A 27,524-nucleotide genomic window follows, 5' to 3' on the forward strand; every position below is an offset into this window, starting at 1 on the left:
GGGGCTGCCGAGGGCGGAGGAAGATGGCGGCGGGGGCTAGGTGAGGTGTTGGCAGTGGCGAGGGGCTCGGGCGCGGGGGGTGGGGGGACGCGGAGCGATGGCCCGCGCCGGCCGCTGGGGCGGATAAGACCCTGTCGCGCCGCGGGTGTGGGCCGGAGGGAGGTGACCGTGCCCGAGCGCCACAGGAGTATGACGGGGCTGTACGAGCTGGTGTGGCGGGTGCTGCACGCGCTGCTCTGCCTGCACCTCACGCTCACCTCCTGGCTCCGCGTTCGCTTCGGCACCTGGAACTGGATCTGGCGGCGCTGCTGTCGCGCCGCCTCCGCCGCGGTCCTAGCGCCGCTCGTCTTCACGCTCCGCAAGCCCCGGGCCGGCGGCAGGAACCGGCGTCATCACCGGCACCCGCACGGGGGACCGGGACCGGGACCGGGACCGGCCGCCACCCATCCTCGGCTGCGCTGGCGCGCGGACGTCCGGTCCCTGCAGAAGCTGCCGGTGCACATGGGCCTGGTGGTCACGGAGGAAGTGCAGGAGCCCAGCTTCTCCGACATCGCCAGCCTCGTGGTGTGGTGTATGGCCGTGGGGATCTCCTACATTAGCGTCTACGACCACCAAGGTGAGGCCGGGTGGGAGGTGGGGTGACCGAGGCACTTCCGAGTCTGAGGATTACGTTTCTAGCTAGTTTGTTCCCGGTCGTCCTGCGAGGCCGCCGCCCTCTCCAGGCCCTGCGAGTTTCGGTAGCCCTTGGCCCTTAAGGGAAAAATCACGGTGCCGGTGCTTTCGAGGAAGGGAGATCAGTCTTATTGAACATTGATAAAGTCTTTAGATTTGGTTAGTGTTTGTAACATTTAAGAGATATTTAATGTAGTCCGTTAAGGGAGGTGGTTTTCTCTGGCTTTGTTTCACGAAAGAGGGAGCTGACGTTCAGAACATTAACTGATTTGCCCAAGGTCATAAAAGTAACCGGGAGATAACCAGTCTGTGTGCTCTTCAAAGTGTCTCTTTAAGGGGGGGTTCAATGAACTCATCTTAAGGGCGACCAAGCGGTGGCGGCTTTCTACATGAGCTGCATTGTAGGATTTCCAAATGAGCTCTCTTGGAGTTAGGTGGCATTTGAATGGGGTTTCTGAAAAGTATGTGAGAGTTTTGATAGGCCTGGAACAAGGCCTGAAATCACGTGTTACCATTTCACCTTAGAAGCCAGTACAGTACTCGATAACACTTGTGTTCCTTCAAGTAATCAAGGCAGTGGATTTCACCACGGTTTTGTTAAGGACAGAACTCAACACTTACTGCATGACAAGCCTAAAGCGTTAGTTATAAAGGCAAATATATTTCTTGGAATTTTGCCTTCGTCTCAGGCTGGAGGGGAGAAAGGGACACACTCACATAGGTGATGGATGACATTTGGGGAGTGACGTTTCTACTAGAAAGGAGATTCTGAAAGGAGGAGCTTGAGAGTTGGGGTAGAGGAGATGAAATGTGAGTAGGGGATTGAAGACTAGGAGAGAGATAAAGAGGAGGCTCTAAATGTCAGCCTTGCGTTTCCGTCAAGTCTAAGTGCCTTGGTGTTTCCTTAAAGCTAGAGATGGGCTGAGAAGGGTGAGTCAGGAGGATTGGTATGCCGGAAAGAAAAATGAGGTAAACTGCCTGCATGCTCCGGAGACACAGTTTTGAGTTTTGCCTTTAAATCTTTATCAGCTATGTATGTAAGTTTGGGGATTGGTTGGGGTAATAGTAACCTCTGAGTACTTTATTCTCTTTTTTACAGTGAGCAAGGAGGATGACTCCCCAGGAGTCTGCCATCTGAAGTGATAATTTGCCCTATAGGGTAAAGTGCAATATATTCAGAGACTTGACAATACAGAGTTTCCCAAAGGACTCATGAAACCAGTAGAAGCGTAGGAGGTGACATGGCCCTTGCCTGACCCAGTGCAGTCAGTAGTGTGGGATGTAATAAGACAATAAAAAAGGAAATCAAAGGATTAAGTAACGTGGATTGACGTACATCCAGTAGGAAGGAAAGCTAGAGCTGAGCTGTTTGACAAGACTGCTTCCAAGCAGGAGTTCACAATACAGCCACACTTCCTTGTTCCTGCAGTTCCTGTTACTCAATTTCTGGTGTGATTCAAGTCCTGTGTCATATGCTCTTAGAGGGAAAATTGTTAGCAAGGAAAAGAAGTCAACTTAAACCAAGTTTTGACCTAGAACTAAATGGGGATTTAAGGAGCATTTTTCTTTTTTTAACTGAATAGACTTCAAGGCTTCTGTGTACTTCTATAGAAGCACTTTGTTTTAAAGGGTATAATTTCATAGTTCGAATAAGAGATCTTTACATATCCTGGCTTTTGACTGGTTCTTTCTTTCAGCAAGCCCAAGTTGGGTGTATATGAAATACCATAGCTTTCTAAGCATGAGAAAGCATGCAGGAGTCAATGAGAACAGAACATAACGAATACATCTAGTATAAATGTGCTGGACAATTTATAGTTTTAGATGCACAATGGGGAAAAGATAGGGGAGGGGAGAGGAGGTGATAGCCGGAAGGAAAAGCTCAGGTTTGAAAGTACAAAGACCTTGGAATAGATAAAGGTGTTTAAACGTTATTCTGTTTCCTCTAGTATGCCTCTATTTAAGATTGTTTTGCTATAGATATTTAGAAGAGTTTTTGTGTATTGACATGTACATAAGTGAGAAAACTTTCAAGGAGGGATAGCTACTATACATCAATGCAGACTGATATGTAAGTCGTGACAAATGAGTATGAAAGACCAGGGAGAGAAATGGGGAAATTCCCTTGAAGTGCTGTTGTCCCCCGGTGGCTCTAGGAAGAAGGGAAAGTGACCTTTGCATTGGAACTACTAAAGGTACATAGGATTTGGAGCTCAAACACTCCTTTGTCCCTCCCTATATGTGAATTGGAAACACCACCTCTTTGGTGGCTTTCCCATTAGATTTTCCTTAAATAAGCGTGTTGACTTGGGCATTGGGAACAGTGAGTATAACAGGTAGGCTTCTGTCACAGAATGTTGGAAAACAAGGTAAGATGAATGCCCAGACAGCTGTTTTGCTCATATGTTGTTTTGTAGAAATCCATCCCAAAGTTCAGTGTTTTAAAATAATTACATGTTGACTCAGTACAATTGGGCAATTTTCCTTGCAGTCACTTACATACATAGATTGCAGTCAGTCAGTTGGCAGGGACATAAAGGTTGCCATGTGTCATCCATTTTATGCCTGGTTCATAGTGGCTGGAGTGGAAGAGATGGTCACCTGTCTTCATAAGGCTACTGTAGGCTTTCTTATAGAATAGAGGCTTCAAAATGATCTACTTGCCTCCAGATCGAAGGTTACGAGAATCAGACCAAATCTGCAAGGCCTTAGGACCTAGTTTAAGCAAGCAGTCACACTGTCTGTCTGGAATGAAGGCAGTAGATTTTACTTCACAGGGGGAAAATGGCTTATGCCTCAAGATAGAGCTGAGGGGAGTTGATAGCAGCCACTGTGGAGACAAGCCTATGATTTAATTTCCCCCTAGCCTACATCTCTTCAACCTCAAATCTGTATTTAAATACCATTCATTCTGAGTATGATGGACTATAGGTTGCTTTTAATTCTTACACTAAAATACCCATTGACATTTACTTTCATTTGTCTCTTCCTGTGAACTGATGACCAAGTTTGTTTGCTTTTGTCTTGGTAGGCTGGCCTTCAACTTAAGGTTCTCTTGCCTCAGCTTCTCTGCTGCTGGGATTATAGGCATGTATCCAAATCTGGTTTTTATTTATCTGTTTGTTTATTTATTCTGAAGTGAGTTCTTCACCTGGAGTTTCTTATGTTTTAGTGGTCACTCTGGGGATTGAACTCTGGGCCTTTGCCACCGTAGCCTTGAGCGACTCAGTTAAGTCTATGTACTTTTTCATTATACTTGCCAACTTTTTTGATTATGCTAACTTCTGCTGTATTTATTCATTGAAACTTAAAGTTTCCTTAGAAGATTGGTCAGGAAATTTTGAGCTCACAGTTCTTATAAGGAGAATTGACTATTTTGTCTGCATGATTATGATTAGAAAATGATTATGATAGGAATTGTGTTTAAAAAAAGTGTTTCTTAAATGTATTTGATGATACAGCCTTGGGGCTCTTCTGCTTTTTTGTGTTCACTTGAAGTACACAGTGCTCCAAATAGTCGGAATAGGCACCCCTTATTGCCCAGTTGGGTTGGTACTACGATTACAGTAGGTTTGTTTAGGGGAGTTTGAGAAAGAGTCCTTGAATGTTCATGGAACCACTGACTCATCACATGTACTGATCAGCTGAATTAAGGTATTCTAACCCAGGCATTGCTATTTTTATCAAGCTACTTATGTGGTACTTCTGCACTCTGGAGTTTGACCTGAACGTAGAACAAAAGGTACTCTGCCACTTGCCTTATGTAAGAGTAATCATGAGTTAGAGATGGAGATGCAGTTTAGTGGATATGGTACCGAGACCCAACATACGCACGTGCTCACACACATGCACAGGCACATGCACACACCTCATTTCAGCTTTTACATTCTTATTCACATATGAGGACAATTTGGGGGTAGCGTTACTTATTATAAATAGAAACGAGTCAGCAAGGTATTATTTTCTGTATTATGAGAGTTGTTCTTTCTGCCTTTATCTCTTTATTTGTAAATCTGTGCTGTGCAATAGATTTTGGGTAGTTATTTCTCACTAGCCCTAAAGGGACTGCCCAGTGCCACCTCAGCCTTCACAACCGATTTCTCCCCCACCTCTGTATCTGTACATTTAGGCTATTTGCTTCCACGTCTTTCTGGAGTATTCACCTTCTGTTTTGGAAATGACTGTCTCTGATCCTTGTGAGTCTACCTTCACCTCATGCTAGTGTCTTACCTCTGCCTTACTGTGTTCCTGGATCTCCTGAGAACCTTGCGCACCTCTAAGATACGTGAGTGTTCCTCCTGTGTCTGCACTTGATGTGCATCCATCAGAAGCTCCGCAGATGTCCTCGCTGCTTCTCCTTCGGGCTTCTTCCAGGGTGTGCCTGGGGTTAAATGCCTGCTGTGGTTGGGCTGGACACATTCTTTGACAAGCAAAAGGAACTGAGTTGCAGCTCTTGTTTCCCGAGAGTCCTCCAGGAAAGTAAGTTAGTCTGTTCTAGTTTGACCTGTGACGTAGACACTAGCAGGAGATATAACTCTTAGTGTGATTATTCTCCTTGTGTTGAATTAGAGAGATGTTGGAGGTATTGAAAGCCCAAATACATCCAGGATTGTATTTGGTATACTGGACAGTGTACCTGAGTGTTTGTATTCCTATATGTAGAAACTAGTGGAAGGGAACCTCTGTCCCCAAAGCTCACCTTTGTATAGCTCACTCCTTCCTAGAACTTCGAATTTTATTTTACCATCTCCTTTTTCTGGCAAAGAGTTCTTTATCAAAATCCTATCATGGTCTTAGACTGTGCAGCCAAGCCCGGCTCCTTGGTGGGCTCTTCAGGTTATTTCATCCCTGTCCTGCTTCATCTCTGAAGGGTTCTCTCCTGCTTTGTTCTTGTGATGTAAGGAATAATTCTGTTCTTAGTACTCTTCTGTCAAACTAGTACTAGATCTATGCATTAAGCCTTTTAAACAAAGATTTATTTCTAATTTGTGTGTGTGCTCCTTAAGTGCTGGTATTCTCAGAGGCTGGAAGTGGAGGCCACAAGAGGAGGCCAGAAGAGGGCAGTAGATACCCCGAAGGCAGCTAGCTGTATAGGATATGGGAAGTGAACTTGAATCCCCTGCTAGAGCTGTCCATGATTTTAACGACTGAGCTTTCTCGTTAGCCCCGTGTATTAAATTTTAATAGAAACCATTATTTTTTGTTAAATTCTTTAAAAAAAAAAGCCACTTAGTTCTTTGGTTCTGGTTCTGAGGTGTGTGTATCCCAGCACACTCATGGAGGTCAGAGAACAACTTGTAGGAGTTGGCCCTCTTCCACCATGTGTGGCTCAGGTCTCCAGGCTCAAAGACAAGAAGAACCCATCTCGCCATCCTCTTTGCTCGTTCTCTCTGTGTGCTAAGTGCTATGCAAAAATGTAGTAAATCTAAAAGATTTCCAGCTTAAGAAAGAATCAGAAAGCCAAGAGACATATCTCCTAAGGAAACAGGTTTAGAATTTGAACCAGGTTTTTTTTTTTTTTTTTTTTTTTTTTTTTTTTTTAAAGCTTTTGTTCTTACAGCTTATGTTGATTTTCCTCATTTAGAGAACAGACAATAGTCCCTTTATGGACTGACATGTTGCATCATCTTCAGGCCATGGTATCATGGTACTGACTTCCAGGTGATAGGAACTTTTCATAAAGGGCATTTTAAGGCAGATTATGTTCCTTCTCTTCTCTCATTGATGTAAACATTGCCCCAGCTCTAGGATACCTGTTTACTCACCGCAGCTCAACCTTATAGCGCTTTTGCTCTCTGCTGATCCGTGTGTCAGAGAAGCAGAGTTGGGAAGATATTCTTGTTTCAGAGCCTGCAGCTTTAGCTGGAGGTGCTGCTAGGGGTGCAGTGAGGGGCAGGGGGAGGGGAGGGCTGTGCCTGCCTCATTTGTGAAGCTCTGTGCTTGTTTCTGTTTGTTGATGAAACAGACAGACACCTAAAATAAAAGCCTGAGTGTCTTCTTCAACTTACATACTTCTGTGTTTGAGATACTTAAAGCCATTACACGAAGCCACCAGCACACATTTGTTTCTTTGCTGTAGTATGTTAACATTCTAGCATAATTGTTGATCTGTGAGATGAAATGAGGCTCTCCATTAAAATAAAATAAAATAGTTCAGTGGCTTAGAAGGATTTATGGTTATGATTGTGGTAGCCATGTAAAATTTTAATATAGTTTTCATTTAAAATAATTGTAGTATTAAGTATATGTTTTCTTCTCCAAAGATCCCCCTCCAGTAGTGTAATGGTTGTGTGTAACAGAGGTTAAGTGAAGGCAACCAACAGGTAATTTACTTAGGACTCGAGGCATTGTATATTAGGAAATACTGCTTTTATTGTATAGTTTAGAGGAGCTTAATAACTAGGAAACTGTTTCAGGTTATTTTTATTTTCTTTGTCCTATAAATCCTTCTTGCTAGCTGTTTCTTAAAAGGTCTGCTTCTATAAAAGGAACAATTGTAAAAATTGTAATATCAAAAGGTATGTTAAATGTGTATTTTAAAAGTCATTTTATTAGATTGATTATACATTTCACATGAAATTTGAAGAACCTTTAAGAAGTACAGGCAAGATTTGTTGAAAGAATACTTGTTTAAACTTCTTGTTTCTTGGTTTACCTTAATTTGGAAAGGTCATGCTATCTATGTCTTACTGCTTGGCTAGTATGCACTTGCTTGGGCATGAGGGTGGGCTGAATGGTGAGAGCTCTATTCCATCCCAGAATGTGATTTACCTTTCAGAGCAGATACTTTTTCCTCTGTGTGTAGCCCTGGCTATCTTAGAGCTCACTTTGTAGACTAGTCTTGCCTCAAACAGAGGTCTGCCTGCCTCTGCCTCCTGAGTTAGTACTGAGTTTAATCCGGAGATTAAAAGCATGCACCACCGCTTTCTCCAACATAGTTTTAATGTTGTTGCTGCCGCCAGGCCTGAGCAGAGGTTTTAAAAGACTCCAGTAAGGAATCTGAGATGAGTTTGTAATTTTATATGTAGACTTGCAGACTTATTTTATGTAGGTATTCTGGTTTCTGTAGCACCATGTTTGCTTGGATGTCTTGATTCACATCTACACCCATTAAGTCTCATGCCTGGCTTCTCTTTTGTTTCTCTTCTAAACGTGAGATGTATGTGAGTCCTTGTCTTTCTGCTCATCTTGGCCATGAACAGCTTGCTGAGTGGGTATGGGCAGTTTGGTACTGTCTCAGGTGTCTCTCCTGTGGTTTCAAGTATAACTGTGTGTTGGCATGCCGTTTGTACCTCTAGCCCCGTTGTCTCATTACTAGAGACTCTGTATCTCTAATATTACATGTCTAAAACAGTACTTCTGAAAATCCCCTCAAATCTGCCCTTTCATATTTTCCTCCATGCTGGAAAGTAGGAGTCACTTTCATTAAGTTGTTCATGTTGAAAACTCAGCTGAGTATCTTGTTACCGTCTGTGGAAGTTGTCGCTTGTCATCGACCCTTTGTAGCCTTATGTATGTATATATGTCTGAAGTGTCCCCCTTGTATTGGTGTCATCTGTCCCACTCAGATTTCAGCAACATTATCTTTCACTTGTGTTACTACACTAGCCCCCTGAACTCTCTTAGTATCCATTCTTCACCTATCAGCAAAGTAATTTTCTGGGACGGCATGGATTGGGAATTAAATCCAGGACCTGTGAATACTCTACCAAGCCAACTCTTGAGTTAAACCCTCTAGTAGATTCCTGTTGTACTTAGAATACTATATTCACTACCAGGACTAATGTCTCCGGTCTCACGTAATATCCCAGTTCCAGTTTTATCTCTGTTGTTGTAATAAAGAACTGTGACCAAAAGGGTAGGAAAAGGTTTATTTTGGGTACAACAATTTGCAGTCCATCACTGGGGGAAGTCAGAGCAGAAACTCAATCTGAAACCAAGAACAGTGCTTACTGGTTCTATCACAGGTTCATGCATAGCTACTTTCTTAGGCCCAGGACCACTGCTTAGGGAATGATGCCACCCACAGTGTCCTGGGCCTTCCTATGTCTGTTAACAGTCAATATAGTCTCCACAGACGTGACCACAGGTCACTCCGATCTGGGTGATCCCTCAGTTGAGACTTTGCAGGTGACTCTTGGATGTGTCTAAGTGATAATTAAGTCAACTGGGACTCTTCATTCCACTTTCCTGTAAACGCTCACAGAGGTGCTCTCCTTTCCTTAAAAGGATGACCTTTGACTGCTGAGAGAGTACACAGCAGAGCTCTCTGTGTAGTCACCCGCAGCTAAGGACGTTCTGGTTTCTTGGTTGGCTAATGGGCAGTGCCTGGGATTTAAACCCAGGGCATTAAAGCATGCGAAGCAAGGGCTCTATCACTGAACTACAGTATCCAGTTCCAGAAACACCAGCTTTTCTATATTGAGACTTGACCAGAATCAACCACTTGACCAGAAGTACCACTGGTACTTGGTAGAGTACCAGTATTGAGATATCTAGGAGAGTGGAACAAGGAAGGATACGTGTTGTATCAGTGACAGCAGACACACTGCACTGCCACTGATTCCTGGAGTGCTGTGTGTAGACATGCACCAGGGGCAGGTCCAGAAGCAGAACAGCCAGAACAGCTGTGTTATTGTGCGTTAGGGCAGGGGCATTCTAGTGTGCTACTGTGCAAGGTCAGGGAATATTCTCTTGTTGTCTAAACTTTGCACTTAGTTTTTAGTACCACAGTTAAAAACATTTCTTAGACTATAAAAAGAAACACATGTTTGGCTCGCAATACATATAGCTCATGTTTATCAAGAAACATTAAAAAATTGCCTGTTTTTTTTGTTGTTGTTGTTTTTTGTTTTTCTGAGATGCAGGTTTCCTAGCATAATTTTTTTCCTTTCTTGGAAATTGGAGTGTGCCCTGTGTGCATGCAAGTGTGTTTTCAAAGATGACCCTTTCATAAACCTTTTCTATTTATGATTACTTTCCTTTGGGAAATCAAGCCTTTGTAAGATAGTTATAGCAACAAAACAGAAATTCCTATGTCATTAAAAAACTTACTGCAAGAATGCTTGTGTGCCCTGTGAACCTTCTCAAAGCCTTTTTTAAAAAGCTAAAGAAAAACTATCCTGTGGAACACTGTGACATACTTCCTTCTGCAAGACCACACTTCTGAAGCCTTCCCAGACAACACACCAACTGAGGACCAGCTGTTCAAATATCCGAGCTCGTGGGGAACAGTCTCATTCAAACCACCACGTGCTATAGATGTAGGTTCTTCAAGTTAGTACTGTGGGCTTTCCATACTGCTCAGCAGCTGAACTGATTGCTGCCACACCTGACACCCTGAGGTGCATCTCCAGAGTCCACGTCAGAGTGGAGAAGCCTCTTCACGACGTTCTCCTCTGACTTGTATAAGCATGGCACACACACACACACACACACACACACACGAGTGATAAATACTGAATGAGTAGTAATTTAGACCTAGATTTCAGATCAAATCCTTTAACACTTAAGGACAATTGTTTCACTGCCCTGACTCTCAGTTCCCTCATGGTTCAAGGGTAAGATAATTTTTCTATTTTATTGGTTTTACTTTGTAACTTAGGCTGGACTTGAATTCTCCCTGGCACATGCACCACCAGCTTTGTCTTAAAAAATAAGTGGTTAAAATGCAATACTGTATTCTGTTTTCACAAAATTGGCTTTTCTGATGGATATGTGTGCTCACTTTTTTCATTCCATTCTTGATTCAGTCAGCAGCTTGGGTTGTAGAAGGCAAATAGGACCGGTTATGAAATGAGAAAAAACCTTTCACATACCTTATGCTATCACTTCAAAAATCTGTCAGTCAGAGCCAGCCTTCTGCTTGTGGCCTTTCTTGTGTATCATGTGACGGGTGTGTAGATTGTTACAGAGAAGTGCACACTAGCAATACCTACATACTTCATGGATGAAGTAAATGCCATACATAGAGTATGATCAGTTATCATGGTCAAGCTGTGTGTCATTAGGAATCATTTTCCTCATAATCTGATGCACATAAGCCTCAGACAGAAACTATAGGTTATATTTTAACCGTTTGTCTGCCCCGCTCAGCGTATAGCAAGGTTCTCTCTAACTCTCTGCCAGGCTATATAGAGATATAAGTAACTGTCTGACTCTATCATTCTTTTCTTATAAATTCTGCATGAGGGAAGTAAGTGTCTGCTTGTACTGTGAAAAGTTCCTGGAAACCAAGGTTCCCGTTCAGTCTTCTGTCCTTTTATGTTTTGGTGGACATGGATTATTTGTTAAATAAACATTGAATTTCTTTTATATGGAAAGTGACTTGGGGAAAGAGATTTGTAAGCTAGAAATGCACAGGTAAGAGTATTTCAATGGTGGTGGTGGTTGGATAAGTTAGTTCTACTTAAAAGTCCAGTGTTAAGTTTATTAAGGAATTTGAGCAAAATCCATGTGTGTTGGGGGAAGAGTGGGACACTGTGGGGTGGGGGTCGGGGGTCTCTGGAGGGGAGTGACACATCAGCTGCCCCGAAAAGAATTGGGAGAATTCTACAGGGTAGGCCAGGGAAGGACACAAAAAGGATAGGGGTTGGGGCGATTACATCTGTGTGAGGAGCATAAGGCAGTCCTTGTTTTGCTGAGTATAGAGCCACAAGGAAATAGGTTGCCTTGTTTCCTAATTGTGTACTTTTTACCCATTTACTGCAGAAGCACAGACAGCAGTGTTTATGCTGTGTGGTTTATTGCACTTTGGGAGTCATTGAAGATGACAGCTGGAATGTGCCAGGATAGAAGGTGTACCCAAAGCGGAGTAATTGGTAGCCTAGTGAAGCATGCTGGGAGGGCGTGAAGAGGGCTGCAGCGACTGGATTGTATAGTGGCAGTGGACTGAAGGAATGAGGGTGTAGAAGTCATTGCTGTAGAGTAGCCAGAGAGCTTAGCATAGAAGTGGCCTGAAGGTGGTAATGCTACAGAGTGAAGAAGGTGCCTGGGTGGCTGGGCAGGTCATGCTGCCTTTAGAAACAGAACCAGAAGCTTGCCCACTCACCTCACCCGCTTACAGTTCTCACTGTGCCTTTTCCCTCCATGCCTTAACCCTAAATGAATATAACTTTTACAGCCCCCTTCCCCTTTTGAGATGAGGTCTCAGCCTCAAGCTGTATGTATCCCAGGATGCCCTGAAATTTTGGATGTAGCCTCGGCTAGCCATAGATCCACAGTATCTTGATTGTTTAGTTTCCTAGGTGTTGGGCTTACAGGTGTAAGCTACTGTGCCATCCCCAGCTTGCCCCGATTGTTTTGAGTGCCAGCCATTTATGATATACTGCCATGTCTTCACTCTGCTCTCATTTACATATTTACAGAACTTCAAGCTAGAAGTGAGTGTTGTGATGAACTGGACATATTGGGAACAAAACAGTAACTTCTTACTTAAAATTTAAATATCTTGTTCAACATGGATGTCTTTACATTAATTTTATAGAGATGCTGCATTATTTTCTTATTAGGCTTCTTAGCATACCTTTAAATATGCACCCTAAATTTTGACATACTTATCTTACCCTTGTCCTGACCCCTTGTGGATTTAAAGATCTCTGAAGACTCAAGGAGAAGCACATGGGCAGTGAGAGAGGGCTGAGGAGTTCTCTCCCTTTGGGGAGTTAGGACAAAGATTCAATGAAAAAGAAGAGGAGGATGGCCTGCCATCAATGGAGAATGTGAGAAGGAAACAGATGCTGATGTCAGTGCTTCAGGGAAGTGGAGGAGGGAAGAGTGAAGATTGGAAGACCTAGGGCCCACTTTGGTGACTAAGTACACCTTTGGTACCTGGGATTCCAGCACTGTGGGAGGCAGAGGCAAGAGACTTGAGTTCTGGGCAGACCTTAGCCCGTGCCAGTAGAGTGCTTCCTGGGAATGCAGGAGGCTCTGGGATGCCTTAAAGAGAGCAGGAATTGTTGTGGCGTCCCATTTTTAATCTGGAAGCCAAAGAAAAGCTGCGGAATGAGTGAGGACTAATACGTAGGTCTTAAAGAATTGGTAAAAGGGGGAATACTGTGATCTTGATATGCAGAAGCAAGACAAGTGCACGTGAGTGCAAGTGTGCTGTGTGCATGTGGCCATGTGCACTGTAGAGGCCAGAGAAGGTATCTGGCTTTATTATCCCTCGAAGCAGGGCATCTGACTGGACCTGCAGCTAGGCTGGTGGCCAGAAAGCCAGCAGTTCTGTATGCGTGCCTAAGAAGGGTTACAGGCATACACGCAACCATTCCTAGTTTTAAGCAAGTTGAAGGATTTGAGCAGGTCCTCATGCCTATGCAACAAACCCTCAGACCCATTCAGCCAGCTTTTAAAATAAGTTTGATATGTCCTGGCTGGAATGTTACTGAGATTTTTACATTTTTTTTTAAATTAAAGTTTTTAAAATCTAAATTGTTGTCTAATTTTTTGTTTGTTTTGTTTTTGAGACAGTTTCTCATTCTGTGGCCCAACTGGCCTGGACTGCATTCTAGTAGATAATTGAGACTTGTAATACTTACATGTCTATATCTGCCCTTTGGCATGGCACAGACATTTTTATATTATACATGTGGGGTTTTGACTTGAAATGAACAGCATCTGGAACTATCTTTGCACAAGTATGCCTGTTTTGAACATTGCTGCACATAGTTTCTGATGTTAACCACTTTCCTCTGAAACTATTGTGTATATGTATTTCTTTAACTCAAACTTGCTTGGTTATGGGTTTTCCAAAACAACCACTTTTTGGGTGTGGGTGTGGTATTGTCCCCTTACATTGCCCATTCTAGTTCTGAACTTACTTTGTAGGAAAACTGACCTGGAGTTCTTGGTCCTCCTGCCTCCACCTTTCGAATTCTAGGATTATAGCGTGCGTGCTCTACCACTCTCAGCTCTTATGTTCACTCCTAATTTACAGTGTCTGTCAAAGTAAATGCCCGAGTAAGAGAAAAAGTAAAAGAAAAAAATGCTTTTAATTTTGTGTATGTGTGTGCGAGAATGTGCAGGTGTGACTGCAGGCAGCCATAGCGTCCAGAAGAAGACATAGGCTCCACTGGAGCTACCGTCCAGGTGGTTGAGCTTCCTGGTGTGGGCACTGGGAACCGAGCTTGGGTCTGCAAGAACAATAAGCCCTCCCACCGCTGAGGCATGCTAGGCCCGGCCTACCTTTTGGTAGAAAGATACAACCAGCTCCTTTAAAGTTGTCTTCTGACATTCACATGCACTTGGGCCCCGTGGCAGACTGGCATTCCTGCCCAAATAAATACTTTGTAAGAAATGTGATTTTCCACTACCTAATATAAAAGCCGTGAGATGGTCTACATTTTCCTCTTATGTCATATTCTCTATACACAGGTTGCTTATAGTTGTCCTTGGCATAGCTGAATTATTGGAGGAGTCCTGTAGTAGTCTGCTGCCTATCTGTATGTTGCTTGTAAACTGTTTGATACCTGCTGGCAAGTAGTATGAAATAAAACTCGGCGCCTCCCTCACTCCTTTTCTTGTACATATCTTTTTACCTTTGTGTTACCTGTGTTGTACATTTCAGATTCCTTTATCCTAAGCATTTGCCCTATCAAATGCCCTCTCTATATAGAGCTTTTTAATTTCCTAGATTCAGTTCAGCTCAAATCTTGCTTTAAGAATTTGTACCAGAGCATGTGCGTGGAGGTCAAAAGACATGTATGGGAGCTGTGTTTTTCCACCATATGGACTTTGAACTTGAACACACAGCAATCACTTTTGCCCTCCTGCTGAGACACCTTGTGGGCCCCATGTCTTGCTGCTTCTAATAAGCCTCCTTTCATTGGAAGACATTGCTTTTTATTACTCCTTGTCTTAGTTTTCTCGTGCCATGAAGAGGTGCCCTAGTATCTCTTATAGAGGAAAACATTTAATTGGGCCTCAATCAGGTTTCAGAGGTTTAGTTCTTCATGGTCACGGTGGGTAGCCTGGCAGCATTCGGGCACACATGGTGCTGGAGAGGAGCTGAGAGTTCTGCATCTGGATCAGCAGGTAGCAGGGGGAGAGAATACATCCAGAGCCTGGCTTGAGCTTCTGAAAACTCAAAGCCAACCCCTGCTGACACACTTCTCCCAGAAGGCCACACATCTCAAATAATGCCACTCCTTGGGATCCTGTAGGGGCCACTTCCATTCAGACCACCACACTGCTGTTGCATGGCTGAGCCCAGCTTAACATTTGCATACAGCTGATTCTCTCCCCTCTTTCCCTTCCTTGCCTGCCCCATCATTTTCCCCACCTGTTTTTCCTTTCTTTACAAAGTTAGATCATTAAATGTATGCATAGTTTTGTTTTCTTTTTAAGGGATGTAGTGGTAACAAATATTAGCTTCTGTGCATGTTTGGAAGATCACATTTTCCTTTTCTACTTCTGTACTTGAACTTAAATTTTTAAAATTTTGCTCTTATTTTGTCTTTGTGCATAATTTATGCTACTTTTATTAAAAAACAAATGAGGCAGTAGCATTTAATGTGTATAATAAATCTGCAAAGAAAAGATGTTAGACTGGGAATCAGGAGCAAAGTCCAGCTCCTTCTGGACACTGGGTTTTATTTTCTTACGAAGTAAATAAAGATTTCAGGTGAGGGCCCTCTTAATGTGTTCATAGGCCTTAGTCTTTCCTACTCAGCTGTTCACTTGCTTCCCAGTAAGTAGCTAGGTAGCCCTGGCCCTATTTCTTTAAAGATAGTTTTATTTATTTTATGTATATGAGTACACTGTAACTGTTTCCAGACACACCAGAAGAGGGCATTGGATTCCCTTAACAGATGATTGTGAGCCATCATGTGGTTGCTGGGAATTGAACTCTGGACCTCTGGAAGAACAGTCAGTGCTTTTATTTACTGAGCCATCTCTCCAGCCTGCTGGCCCTTTTTCTGACTGAGAATTAAGCCAGACTTCGGTAAAGACAGCTCTGCTGTCACGTTTCCTTCTAGATTCCAGTTTGAGATTTGCCATTTTTGCTTTACTTGAAATGTAGCTTTGGGTGCAATGTTGTACCCACAGCAGGAGTCCGTTAGTCATTGAAGAGCATCACTAACCTGGCTGTGGCTGATTTGTTCATAATTTTGTTTTTAAGGTATTTTCAAGAGAAATAATTCCAGATTGATGGATGAAATTTTAAAACAGCAACAGGAACTTTTGGGTCAAGATTGTTCCAAATACTCAGCAGAGTTTGCAAATAGTAATGACAAAGACGATCAAGGTAAGTGCGTGGACAGTGGGACACTCAGTGTGTTTTATCTTGCTTTGTTATTCTTTATTATCAGTAAGTTATCTTGCTAGGAGATAATGATCAGAAAATGATAAAAATGACAATTGGCATTATATAAATGAATCTACGTTAAAGACTTTATTTAACCAAGCAGATTTTATGGTTCCTGAGTAGAGAAGCCCAGGGATGTGTAATTGTATTAGCGAGTTAGTGAGTGTATAAATTGTGCAAACCAGGATATCCTATAGGGCAGTTTGAAAGAATGTTTATAAGTAGTACTTTTGCATTGTTATCAGTTAGCTAGAGTCCTCACATTTATAAATCAGCTTCCAGAGTCAGAAAGGCATATGGATAGTGCATACATACTTTACGGAAACATAGTTTCTTTAGTCTGTAGTTTTGTGTTACTACTAAATTGACTCTGAGTGTAGGTGGCATTTTTAGATAAACAAAATTGTAAATAGTCTCATTTATAGAGGGTTTACTCACTATACAAAGCTATGTTTAGGATTTGGAAAAGGTATTTATAAAAAATAGACTCCATTTCTTATAAACCTGGGGTGTGGGGCTCCGTTTAGGGGGAAAGCAGGTGTATTAAGATACCCACTTGAGAACTTGAGCGGCTCTTTGTCTTCACGATTGTGTCTTTATTTTGATCTTATGTCATAAACCTGATTTTGAAATAAATATGGAAGAGTGTTATAAATTTTATCTTGTCCGTTCTTTTCTCTAGTTTTAAATTGCCCTTCGGCAGTGAAGGTGCTGTCCCCAGAAGATGGAAAAGCGGATATTGTGAGAGCTGCCCAGGATTTTTGCCAGTTAGTAGCCCAGCAGCAGAGGAAGCCCACAGATCTGGATGTAGATCTGCTAGACAGCTTACTTAGTAAGTCCGAACCGTTTCCCCTTTTGTCTCCCAAACATACTGATGAAAGTGTATTTCAGTTCTTTTCAGGGCTAGCCAGGGGCTACATAGTGAGACTCTGTCTTGGGGTGGGGCGTCGGGAGGCTTTTATTGCTATACCTCTTAGAGTGCTGACATTTAGTGACCCACATAAGAGAATGATTTGAAGATACGGAGCTTAATTTTCTACATAACAGGAAGATTTCATAAAAGGAAAGATTTACTCAGTTATTTTAATTTGAGTATGTGTGTGGGCATTTGGGCAGCGGTCAGACAGTAGCTTTCTGGAATTGCTCCCAGGCTGGGTAGATGGCTCAAGGGAAGGGTTTTTGAGGACTTTTTAGAAAATGAGTATTCTTGGAAATTGGGATTTCAGTGGGCTGTGGCTCTTTTTGGTCCTCTTCCACTGCTTCTCCCTCGTTAGCTTAAGCAGTTTATTGTGAGGCAATCTCCCCAATGCAGCCTGTTCAGCTTTCCTTTGTGCATTCATTCACAATATGCAGACAAACCACTATGTATGTCATACTCTGCTAAAATACAGCATCCCATGTAAATGCTCATACAGAAGTATGTCCACGCACCCCCACGTCACCCCATACTGCTTATGATAGTCTTTGCTATGCTGTTTCTCGCTGGGGTCCTTTTAGGAACCTCTTGCCTTAACTCAGTGGTCCTTCTTCCTAGCATTATCTTTAATGGTTTAAAAAAAGAGAGAGAATCTTTCTAAAAATTCATGTCCATTGATGGCTTGTGATCCCAAGACATTGATTTTTCATCCATTCACATAGAGTCCCACATTCCTTATTTATTAACCATGCATTTTCTGTCTCAGTTATTTACTTAGCTCTTCGCCCTCACTTGCTAACCACTTCTGTGGACTGTTGACCTCTTGCTCTCTGGCATTGGTTAACTGTGGGCTCAGCGAGCTCAGCGAGCAGCAGACTAGTGTAGAAGGATTTCCTCAGTTACTGAGATAGTGACCATTTCTTGCACAGTTTGAAGCTTAATCAGAGAGGAATCTATAAATACGTCATAAATGGTAGCTTGAGGGGGCCCACAGATGGCTGTCGGATAGCCCATAGGGAAGTACGGAGTACAGAGCCTAGGAGCTTCAGGCCTTGTTAATTTATAATAAAAATGTATACAGATTTTTAGAAATTATTTCTATCATATATATTTTATATATATGTCTCATACATACACACAGATAGATAGATAGATGCATACATACATATATACATATATACATACTTACTTTCTAGGCAGGGTTTCTCTGCTTAGCTCTGGCTATCCTGGAACTCCCTCTATAGACCAGGCTGGTCTCAAACTCTAGGGGGAGATCTGCTTCCCCCTGTCTCCCTAGTGTTGGGATTAAAAGGTGTGAGCTGCTACCACTCAGCTTTCTTTTATTTATTTTTTGACATTAGTATTCTCCCTCTTTTTTCTCCAAATCCTCTCATATTACCCCTCCACATTTTCTTTTAAATTTATTTATTTTTTTCTGCATCAATTGTTGTCCCCTCCCTCTCTCCCCACACGTCTTACCTTCCCCTAACTATTACCTGCTCAGTCTGTATAATGTTACAGACTGTATGTATGGTGTTGGGACTGACCATTTGGTATAGGATGACCAGTTGGTGTGCTCTTTCTCCTCTTAGCATTCTTGGTTGCTTGTAGTTCTCTGTGTAGGGTCAAGGCCTTGTGGGCTTTTGTCCTGTGCACCTTAGTATGACTGATGCTGTTGCCCCTGTTGGCTCAGGTTTAGGCAGTTATATTGGAAACAGTTTATGGGTGTAGCTTCTCAGATTACTAGGAGACACACTCTCACAACAGATGCCCTGATAACTCTTGATCTTACAATCTTGTAAACTTAGTTAACTGATAGTCCTTTATGACTGTGTTCATACTTCCCTTAGGCGCCTCTCCACCCCAAACAAACAGAGGAAGACCTTTGGTTTGCCTTTTGACTAAATTTTGTACTTATTAGAAATTGTATATAGTATGTAGATTTTCATATTCTGCCTAATATTAAGCATATATGTAATTTTTTCTTTTTAAAGGAAGTCTCACTATAATGCCAGGACTGGTCTAAAACTCACTATTTAGAACAGGTTGACCTCAAACTTATAGAGATCCACCTGCCTTTCCCTCCCTGAGTGCTGGGATTAAAGGCATGTGATATGATACCCAACAAGCATAATATTTCTGAGGTTTGTCTGTGTTCAGTGTATTAGAAGTTCATTACTCTAGAGTCTTTCATTGAGTGTATTCTGTTCTGTGGATATAGCTCATTTTATCCATTCACCAGTTGATAGACATTTTGTTGGTTTTTTGATACTAAATATTGCTGTGACCACTTGCATGCATGTTTTTGTGTGGGCATGCTTTCTTTTCTCGAAGGTAGATACCTAATAGTGGAGTTGTATCATGTGGTGAATGAGTGTTTCATCTGTTTCATATCCTTGTGAGCAAGGTAGGCGGCTCTGTATGTGATAGTGTTGAATTTTCCTCCTTGTCAGTGATGTTGATTATCTTTTATGTGCTCACTTGCCATCTCTAATTTTTTTTGGTAAAGTATGTGCTTAAATATTTTGCCTATTTTTATTACATGCTAGTTTTTAGTATGTGTGTGTGTTGCACATACTTACAGATGAGAGGACACACTTGTGGTTATTTCTTTTTTTCCCACCATATGCATCCTTGTGTCAATCTGAGGCCGACAGGCGTGGCAGCGAGCACCTTTGCTCTTAGGGTTGAGTTTTAGGATGATACCCTTTGATAGTCAGCATACACTTGTAAAAAAGTAGCGATAAAATACAGGGTTTACAAGTATCTCCTTGGCTTACTTTCTCATTGTTAAAAGTGATTTCTTTAATGTGTTTAATTTTTATGAGCTCAATTTTTTATTGTGCAGATATCATATATACATTTGTTTTCTTATATAAGAGCTCTTTGCCTAACCCAAAGTCTCAATTCTTTCTTTTTGTGTTTTCTTCTTTTATAGGATTTATAGGCTAAGGCTTTTGTAAAAGTAAGACACGAGATTTCAGGTGTTTTTTTATATCACTGTTGTCCGGCCCCTCATTTCTTTTAAGGCTGTTTTAGGTCAGTGGAACACTGAAGACAATTTATAAGATGTAGCTAAGAATTGATCTTTTAGGTTTTGTAGCTAAGATATGGGCATGGAGTGAAAGGAGATAGATTTTTTTTTCTTTTTTCTTTGTTGTATTTTTGTTGTGCTTTTTATCTTGTTTTTTTTGAGATATGGTTTCACTATTTATACCATGCTGGTCTCAAACTCACAGATTTACTTGGCTCTGCCTTCTGAGGTCTCTCTCTCTTTTTAAAAAAGATTTTATTTATTTATTTAGGCTTTTAAGCACAAGAGTGTAGATACCCTGAGAATCCAGAAGAGGGTGTCAGGTCCCCGAGAGCTGCAGTTGTGGGTGCTGGGAACTGAAGTCTGGTCCTCTCAAATAGCACTATAGGCTCTTAATCACGGAGCCACTCGTCCAGCCCGGAGATGGTTAATTCTTGATAAACTTTTCCTTTTTAAAGTTTCTTAGTTCTGGGGCCAATATAAGCAGTTATGTCCTGAAAGCAATGTTTTTCTCAAGATGCTAAGATAAAAGGGGCTTTGGAGGGTGAGAATTGAGCTACTTCATAAGGTAATCAGTGTAGTTGGACGGACTTTTGACAGTTTGCACATTTGCAGTGAATATAGTACTTGTTTGGAGGGGGTGGGGGTGGAGATATTCAGATGAGGCTTCTGAAGAGAACAGGCAAGGAAATCTAAGAAGCCTTTGAATGTTTGTGTTAAATGGTACATGGTAATTTTATGTGTGTCTTTATTCCCAAGGTTCACATGGTTTCCCTGATCCTGACTTAGTGTTGAAGTTTGGTCCTGTGGATAGCACATTAGGCTTTCTTCCCTGGCAAATCAGATTGACTGAGATCGTGTAAGTAACTAAAAGTATGTTGGCTTTGTTCTCTGATCCCAGCTGTACTAGATCTAATGCTAATACCAGCCCCTTTAACTCAGGTACTTAAGTGTGAGTGGCAAAATAAAGGCCTGTAGATGAATCAGAGAGTAAAGTATGTGATTGTGCAGATGTTTGGCATTGACATTAGTAATCTTAGGTGATCATGAGTGAATACTGTCTGAGTGCTGGAGTTGTTGTTCTACAGAAAAAGTGGGAAAAAGGCATGAGCAATTTTGTATCATAGTAACAGTGAGTGGGAAGAGAAGCAACAGAAAGACTGTGGTGTGTAGGGATGCGGGGAAATTCCTCTGTTGGAGCAATAGTGTGAACGGAATGAAGATAGTTTTGATAGCACAATAACGAGTAGACTGGGAGTGGAAATAGCTTGAAGCATAGGTAGTACTGGAAGGTGATTTTGGAAGGTTTATTTGGCCATCATGGCTAGAGCTGGATTGCAGAAAGCAAAGTGAGAAGATGGTTGAAGGGGCTCTACATGCGATTTTGGGACGAGGACAGTGAAGGGAATGAGGTTACTCATGTAGAACAGGGTTTGCAGACTTCTAAAATAGCCAGAAAATGAACATCTTACTCTTTTCAGGTCGTGTGTCTTCTGCTTAACCATTAAATTTGCCTGACTCAGCAAGTGCAGCTAAATCACAGACTGCTCATGAACAAATATGACTATCACTTATAAAAATATACTGTTAAGTTGAACATGCCTGTAATTCCTATACTCAGGAGGCTGAGACAGGAGGAACAGGTCAAAGCTAGCCTGACCTACATAACTGAGTTCTGGACAAGCCTCAAACCTGGTCTAATAAGCAAAACAAGTAAGCAAACAAAGACACACTGTTATTTGTTGACCCCTCTTTTTGAATAAAAGAGAGAGGTTCCCCCAACCCCCCTTCCCAGACAGGGTTTCTCTATGTAGCATAGACTGTCTTCAAACTTAAGAGATCTGCCTATCTCTGCCTCGAGTGCTGGGATTAAAGGTGTGTGTTACCATGGCTAGCTAGAATAAAAGAGATTTAGTAGACTTAAATATATTCAGCTTTTACATTATGAGTGGAAAAATACTAGAACTCATTTGTCCTCTGAGAATTATTTACTGAATGTGACTATACCATAGCATTTTACTAATTGTAGTAAAACTTAGGAGAGGAAGGGAAATGACTCCTAAGGTTTTAAGATGAATTGTTGTTTGAGAGGAAATCTGAGAGTAAAGTGAATCCTCAATTACAAAGGGGAGATGCAGATGATCTCAAGGCTGTACACTGTTTAATGGAAACACTTAGTAGGACACACACATGCATAAAATTGGTGATGGGATAAGAAGGGTAAAAAAGGAAAGGACCCTAGAAGTGCCCTAGAAGTGGTCGACCTGGTCAGAACAGAGAATCTCTCCTAAGCATCCTTTAAGAACAGCAGGTTTGAGAGTTAAAGACAGTGTGAAATGAAGAGGCTTGAGAGCACCCAGCAGAGTATGGGCGACTGTCCAGCCGCTACAGTCACAGCACAGGGAGCAAAGGGGAAGCAGACCGTGCGTACAGCTCAGCTCTCCAGGCCTGGTTATCTTTCTGAGAGGCCTGTGTCTGTTTGCCCCAAGGTTTGCCAAGTCTTTAGAAACTTCTCAGATCAGTGCCAAGAAGTTAGCTGGAAAGTGGAGAAAAGACCGTTAGGTCTTGAGTCTCAGCTATGTAGCTCAGTAAGGTAGCTTGGGAAAGTTAGATAATCTGTTATTATTACTACTACAACTATCATCATCATCATCATCATCATTATTATTACTATTGAGATAGGGTCTCTCTAGTCTTGACACTTTTTATTGTAGACCAGGCTGGCCTTGAACTCAACAAGAGATCTGACTGCCTCCCACATACTAGGATTAAAGGCATATGCCACCATGCCTGGCTACTGTTATTTTTAAATAGGCATTTTAATTAAGAGTTGAGGATTTGAATGGCACAGGTGACAGACACCTGTCACATAACAGGTTGCCCACTGTACCTGAGTCTGTACATTTCTCCTAGTGCTTGTATTTGGCTGAGGTTTGTCTGTATTTGTCTGCTGTTCAGAAGACTAAGATGGTGACGTCAGATAATATCAGAAGCTAAGAAGCATTCAGCAGCGTCGGACACCAAGGATAGTGGCACAGAATAGACACTGGTAGATAAGGCAGTTACTAAAATGTGGAAGACATAGGAATGTTGGAGGTTTAAGGGAAGCATGAAGATTTAAGGAACAATGCCATCAAATATCATTTGAATAGAGATAGTAAGACAAGGTTGGCGGCAGACATTATTTTCATTCGATGTTGAGAGATTAGAGGGAAAGTTGGCCACTTTCAAGATTCTTGGCAGTTGGAGGAAAGATACTAAAGAGCTGTAGCAGAAGAGAATCTAGGGTCAGGGGTCAGGCAGGACTTCTTTTTAATAGTAGGGTGGTGTGTGTGTGTAAATGAGTGTGTGTAAGTGAGTGTGTGTAAGTAAGTGTGTGTAAGTGTGTGTAATGTGACTGGAGCTCTGAATGTGGCTTTTGTAATCTGCCCATGTGTTTTGCTCTAACAGTTTTGAGTTTCTAAACCTTATTCTATAGCTGTACAAAATAGAGGGCTTCTTTATACTGATTTTTGAAAATTATTTCATGCATGTAAAGTACCTAGAACCCTCTCATCCTGTGTTCCTACTGCCTTTCCTATGCTTGCCTTCACAGGATAAGTGTTCCTGCAGCAGTTGGTGGGGGTAGGTTACATAGTCACTTACTGGTTGCTCACTGTGTCACTGTGTGGGAGTGGCACACAGCTCTGGCCATGAGCTGTTACGAAGTATCTGGTTTTACTGTGAACATGCAGAGTTCTTGCAGTGAATTTGGGTACATTGTTAATACACAGATTTCTAACTTTAACATAGGTTTTTGTGTTAACGCAAAATGAATCTCACTCATTGTATATGAATTTTCTCTTGTAAAAAGAAGGGCAGATTATTTTTGCTTGAGCTGTCTCGCATCGCATTTGACAAGACTGGCCTATTCTGTGACAGTTTACTTTTTTCTGCCCTTGCTCCCTTTGGACCCCTCTGCCCCCACATTATAGTGTGTTATCTAATCTTTCCCCTGTGTTCTCTTCTCAGCTCTCTGCCTTCTCACCTGAACATCAGCTATGAGGACTTCTTCTCCGCCCTTCGGCAGTATGCAGCTTGTGAACAGCGACTGGGAAAGTAATGGTCCCTGCTTGCATAATTTGACTTCAGGCTTTTGGAGAAAAAGGACCCAAGTGACACTGATGTTTACAAAGTACCTATAAAACCCTGTACACACCTAGTTCATATTCCTCATAATTTATCAACAAACACAAAAAAGTGTCTTACTTGAGAGCGAATGAGTGTGTGTCTGTGTGTGTGTGTGTGTGTGTGTATGGAAATAAATTTATAAATGGGGGCACATTGGAGAATGGAGTATATAAACTGGAGTTCAAGCAAGTAACAGCAGTGTGTGTCTTAGGAACTGAGATTCCAGATGGAGAGGCTTCAGTTCCTGCTGCTTCCCTGTTTGTCTGGGGAGTAGAGGAGTGAGTAGAACTGATTTAGTTGTCTGTGGTGGGTGGGGATAATTTTTGTTCAGTCTTTTTTAGTGACCAAACTTTAATTTTTAAGAATAATATATTGACTTATTAAGGGGAAGTATTCTCATTTTGAGTGACATTCAGAGGTTCACGTTTGCTTATCTGCCGAGCAAAGGGAACGTCCTCAGATTTCCGTCCATTTCATTTCTTCATTAAACAGTGGCACTTGGGAGGATTAGTCTGCTGTCTATTCTGGGCTATAGAGATCATTTGATGAAAACAACTTACAATATTTGATGTACAGAATACAAAATGTTTAAATATTGAATTAGGCACTCAAAACCAACAAAGAGAATGAACAGTCATCTTAAAGATGGAACCTCTTAAAGGACAATTTTGATTTCCTTCTTCGTGTGAAGATGCTGGATAGTACCCAAATCATTTAAAACATGTTTCCATTAGCTTTTTATTTAAAAATAAACATTTTCGAGAAGTTACCAAGGCAGCTCTTGTCCTCAGAAGTAACCTGCTCCTCATGAGTGGCACCTGGGATTTTCTTCTCCCAGTAAATCTCAGTGACGACGTCATGGTGATTGAGTAGGATGGAGGCCTGTATTACCAAAGTCTGTGAGCGTAATTGAACTTGGTCTTCTGTGTTCCAGAGAACAGCACTGCTTCTGACAAGTGGATTCTTGATAAGTGGCTAATGTTTTTTTCTCACACTGCTGATCTTTGGATGGAAACCATTCTTTATACTTGATGGACAGTTTTCAGGAAACTTTTATCAGCAGGTGTACAAGAGTCATGTACATTTAGAATAGAGCTAGGCCTCAGAAATCTGAAAAAAAATAGCAAAGAAAATGGGTTTGGAACGTATGGTTTGGAATTGCTTGTCAGACTCTGAAGAAGATGTGTTTCAGCTTTGGATTACAAACCCCATTTATGATTTTTAAATATACTTGAAATAAAATGATTAAAATGAATTTTGGTCCAGTCACATTACTTTGCACTTCCTTTTTTTTTTTTCTTCTTTTTGTACAAAATTTTAAAGACTTAATTTATTGCCAAAATTCTGTGTAAAGCTACAGTGTATCTAACAGTTGTTAGAGAACTCCCCATTTCTGTACCCCTGTGCTGTGTATGGTCTGTGTTCCTCTGGTTTGATTCCCTCTGGGGGTGGGGGAGGGGCAGAGTGGTATGTAATTTAAGGCAATTCAAGATCTTTTCTAAACACGATAGTTATAAATGTCCTTTTTAGACCTTCTGGGGTATGCACAGCTTTAATGAATTAAATTTACTGGAATCAATTGAAATAAGAGGACTCAAGGTTTGTTATAATGAAGTTTGTCAAATTACCCTTTGGAATAGAGCCAAAATCCTAGAGTTGAGTTTTTATACTTCCTTCCTTCCATACAACAAAACAAGTCCATAGCCTATGACCCAAGACTGTTTGTGGCCTTAGGAACAATTGCTTAAGAAAGTCAAGCATTTTGAATTTAAATGTAGGCCTTCAGGATCTTCTCACATGAGGTCAACTGCTAATGCAATCTCTACACTTCAAAAAGCACTGATCATTCTCCAGTTCGTGCCAAGATCATCCCAAGTTGGATATCATCAAAACTATCTTTGTGCTCCCAAAACTTGGTGTTCATGTGTATCCCTTTAAATTGTTTCTCCTTGACACGCTCCACAATGGCAAAGATACCAAGTCATACCTACTCAACAGATGGCATGGGACATATGAAGAAATGGAGACATTAACTTCATTCTAAAGCCTGATTGTAGATTGCTCCTTAAAACTGAACAGTTATTGTTTGAAGTTGAAATGCTGATTATAATGTGAATAGCAAAATCTGGTATGTTGTGACTAAGGCTTAAGAGTGCCTGTTTCTGACAATAAAATGTTCCAATATTAATGAACAGTGCCAAATACACTGTGCATATCTATAATTTTCCATTTGAATGTATGTTAATTACTCCCTTCTATGTGATGGTCCCATGCTTAGAGTCAGTGAAGTCCTTGTGATGTCATGCTTGTAGATTTTGGCAACTTGTAAATAATGTGTATAGCAAGTTTTTATGATTAAGGAATCAAATTTATTGAATTTTATTATTGAAAGTTGAAATAAGATGTATGAACAAGAAAAATCAATAAAAGAATATACTCTTTTCATGGACTGTAGTGGTATGTGAATGTTACATTTAGTTTGAACAGTTCTGAAGTATAAGTAGAAATGTATGACCAGATAGCAATTCTGCTTTTAGATAGTATGCTCTTGATTGGAACAAATTTTCATTTTTTTTTATCTGCTAAACATTTGCAATCTTACGTTTGTATTTTATTTAATACCAGAGTGAGGTTTAGCTTTGTCTTTCTGGGATTCTCAGGTTCCACAGTAATTACAAGCTGACTTTTCACTGAACACAGGGCTGTTAACTTAAAAACAAATGTGTAGGTGGCTGGAGAGATGGCTTAGTGGTTAAGCGCGTGGTCCTGAGTTCAGTTCCCAGCAACCACATGGTGGCTCACAGCCATCTGTAATGGGATCTGGTGCCCTCTTCTGGTGTGCCTGAAGACAGCTACAAGCATACCCATATAAATAAAATAAATACATCTTTACAAAAAAACCCCACCATTCTCAAAAAGAAAAAAAAAAGCATGTAGCTTTTTAAGAACTACTTTAATTGAAAGATAAGAACTTTGCTATCTTATGCAGTGTAGTGTTCCCTTTTTGAAGACCTCATTGTAAGACAGCTTTATGTGCATAGTGCTCATCTGTAGCTAGGGCACACCAAAGATCATATTTTAACTCTTTATAGGAAATACCTTTACCACAAATGTCTGTAGGTGACTTTCTTGTGCAGTATTGTGACTCCCAAGAGTGACTGCAGGATGGCTTGAACGAAAACCCAGGGCCACTGATAGCAGTGCCCAAGATTATCTGTAAAGTAATAAAATCTGCAGAGGAGAATGTGAAAAGAATTTGTTCAAGGCTTAACATTTTTGATACAGACTAATAAAAATTTAAGAAAGGATTCTGGAAACAGGAAGAGCTCTAGGGTTACATTTTTGGTGATCCTCTCAGAACTTTTGTAATTTTATTTTAAAGTGTGTATATATCAGGCTTAATAAAGATATTCTTTTAAGCTATA

General features: G+C 41.3%; 1 protein-coding gene across 1 annotated transcript; it reads left to right on the forward strand.

Annotated features, from left to right (window-relative positions):
• Nus1 (NUS1 dehydrodolichyl diphosphate synthase subunit) lies at positions 1 to 27,524 on the forward strand. Its single transcript, XM_021175030.2, has 5 exons — positions 1 to 616; positions 15,794 to 15,919; positions 16,662 to 16,811; positions 20,689 to 20,788; positions 23,941 to 27,524. Exons 1-5 carry the CDS (start codon positions 190 to 192, stop codon positions 24,029 to 24,031), a joined length of 894 nt encoding a protein of 297 aa, XP_021030689.1. The 5' UTR covers positions 1 to 189; the 3' UTR covers positions 24,032 to 27,524.

This window comes from Mus caroli, chromosome 10, assembly GCF_900094665.2.
Source record: "Mus caroli chromosome 10, CAROLI_EIJ_v1.1, whole genome shotgun sequence".
NCBI classification, from domain to species: domain Eukaryota; kingdom Metazoa; phylum Chordata; class Mammalia; order Rodentia; family Muridae; genus Mus; species Mus caroli.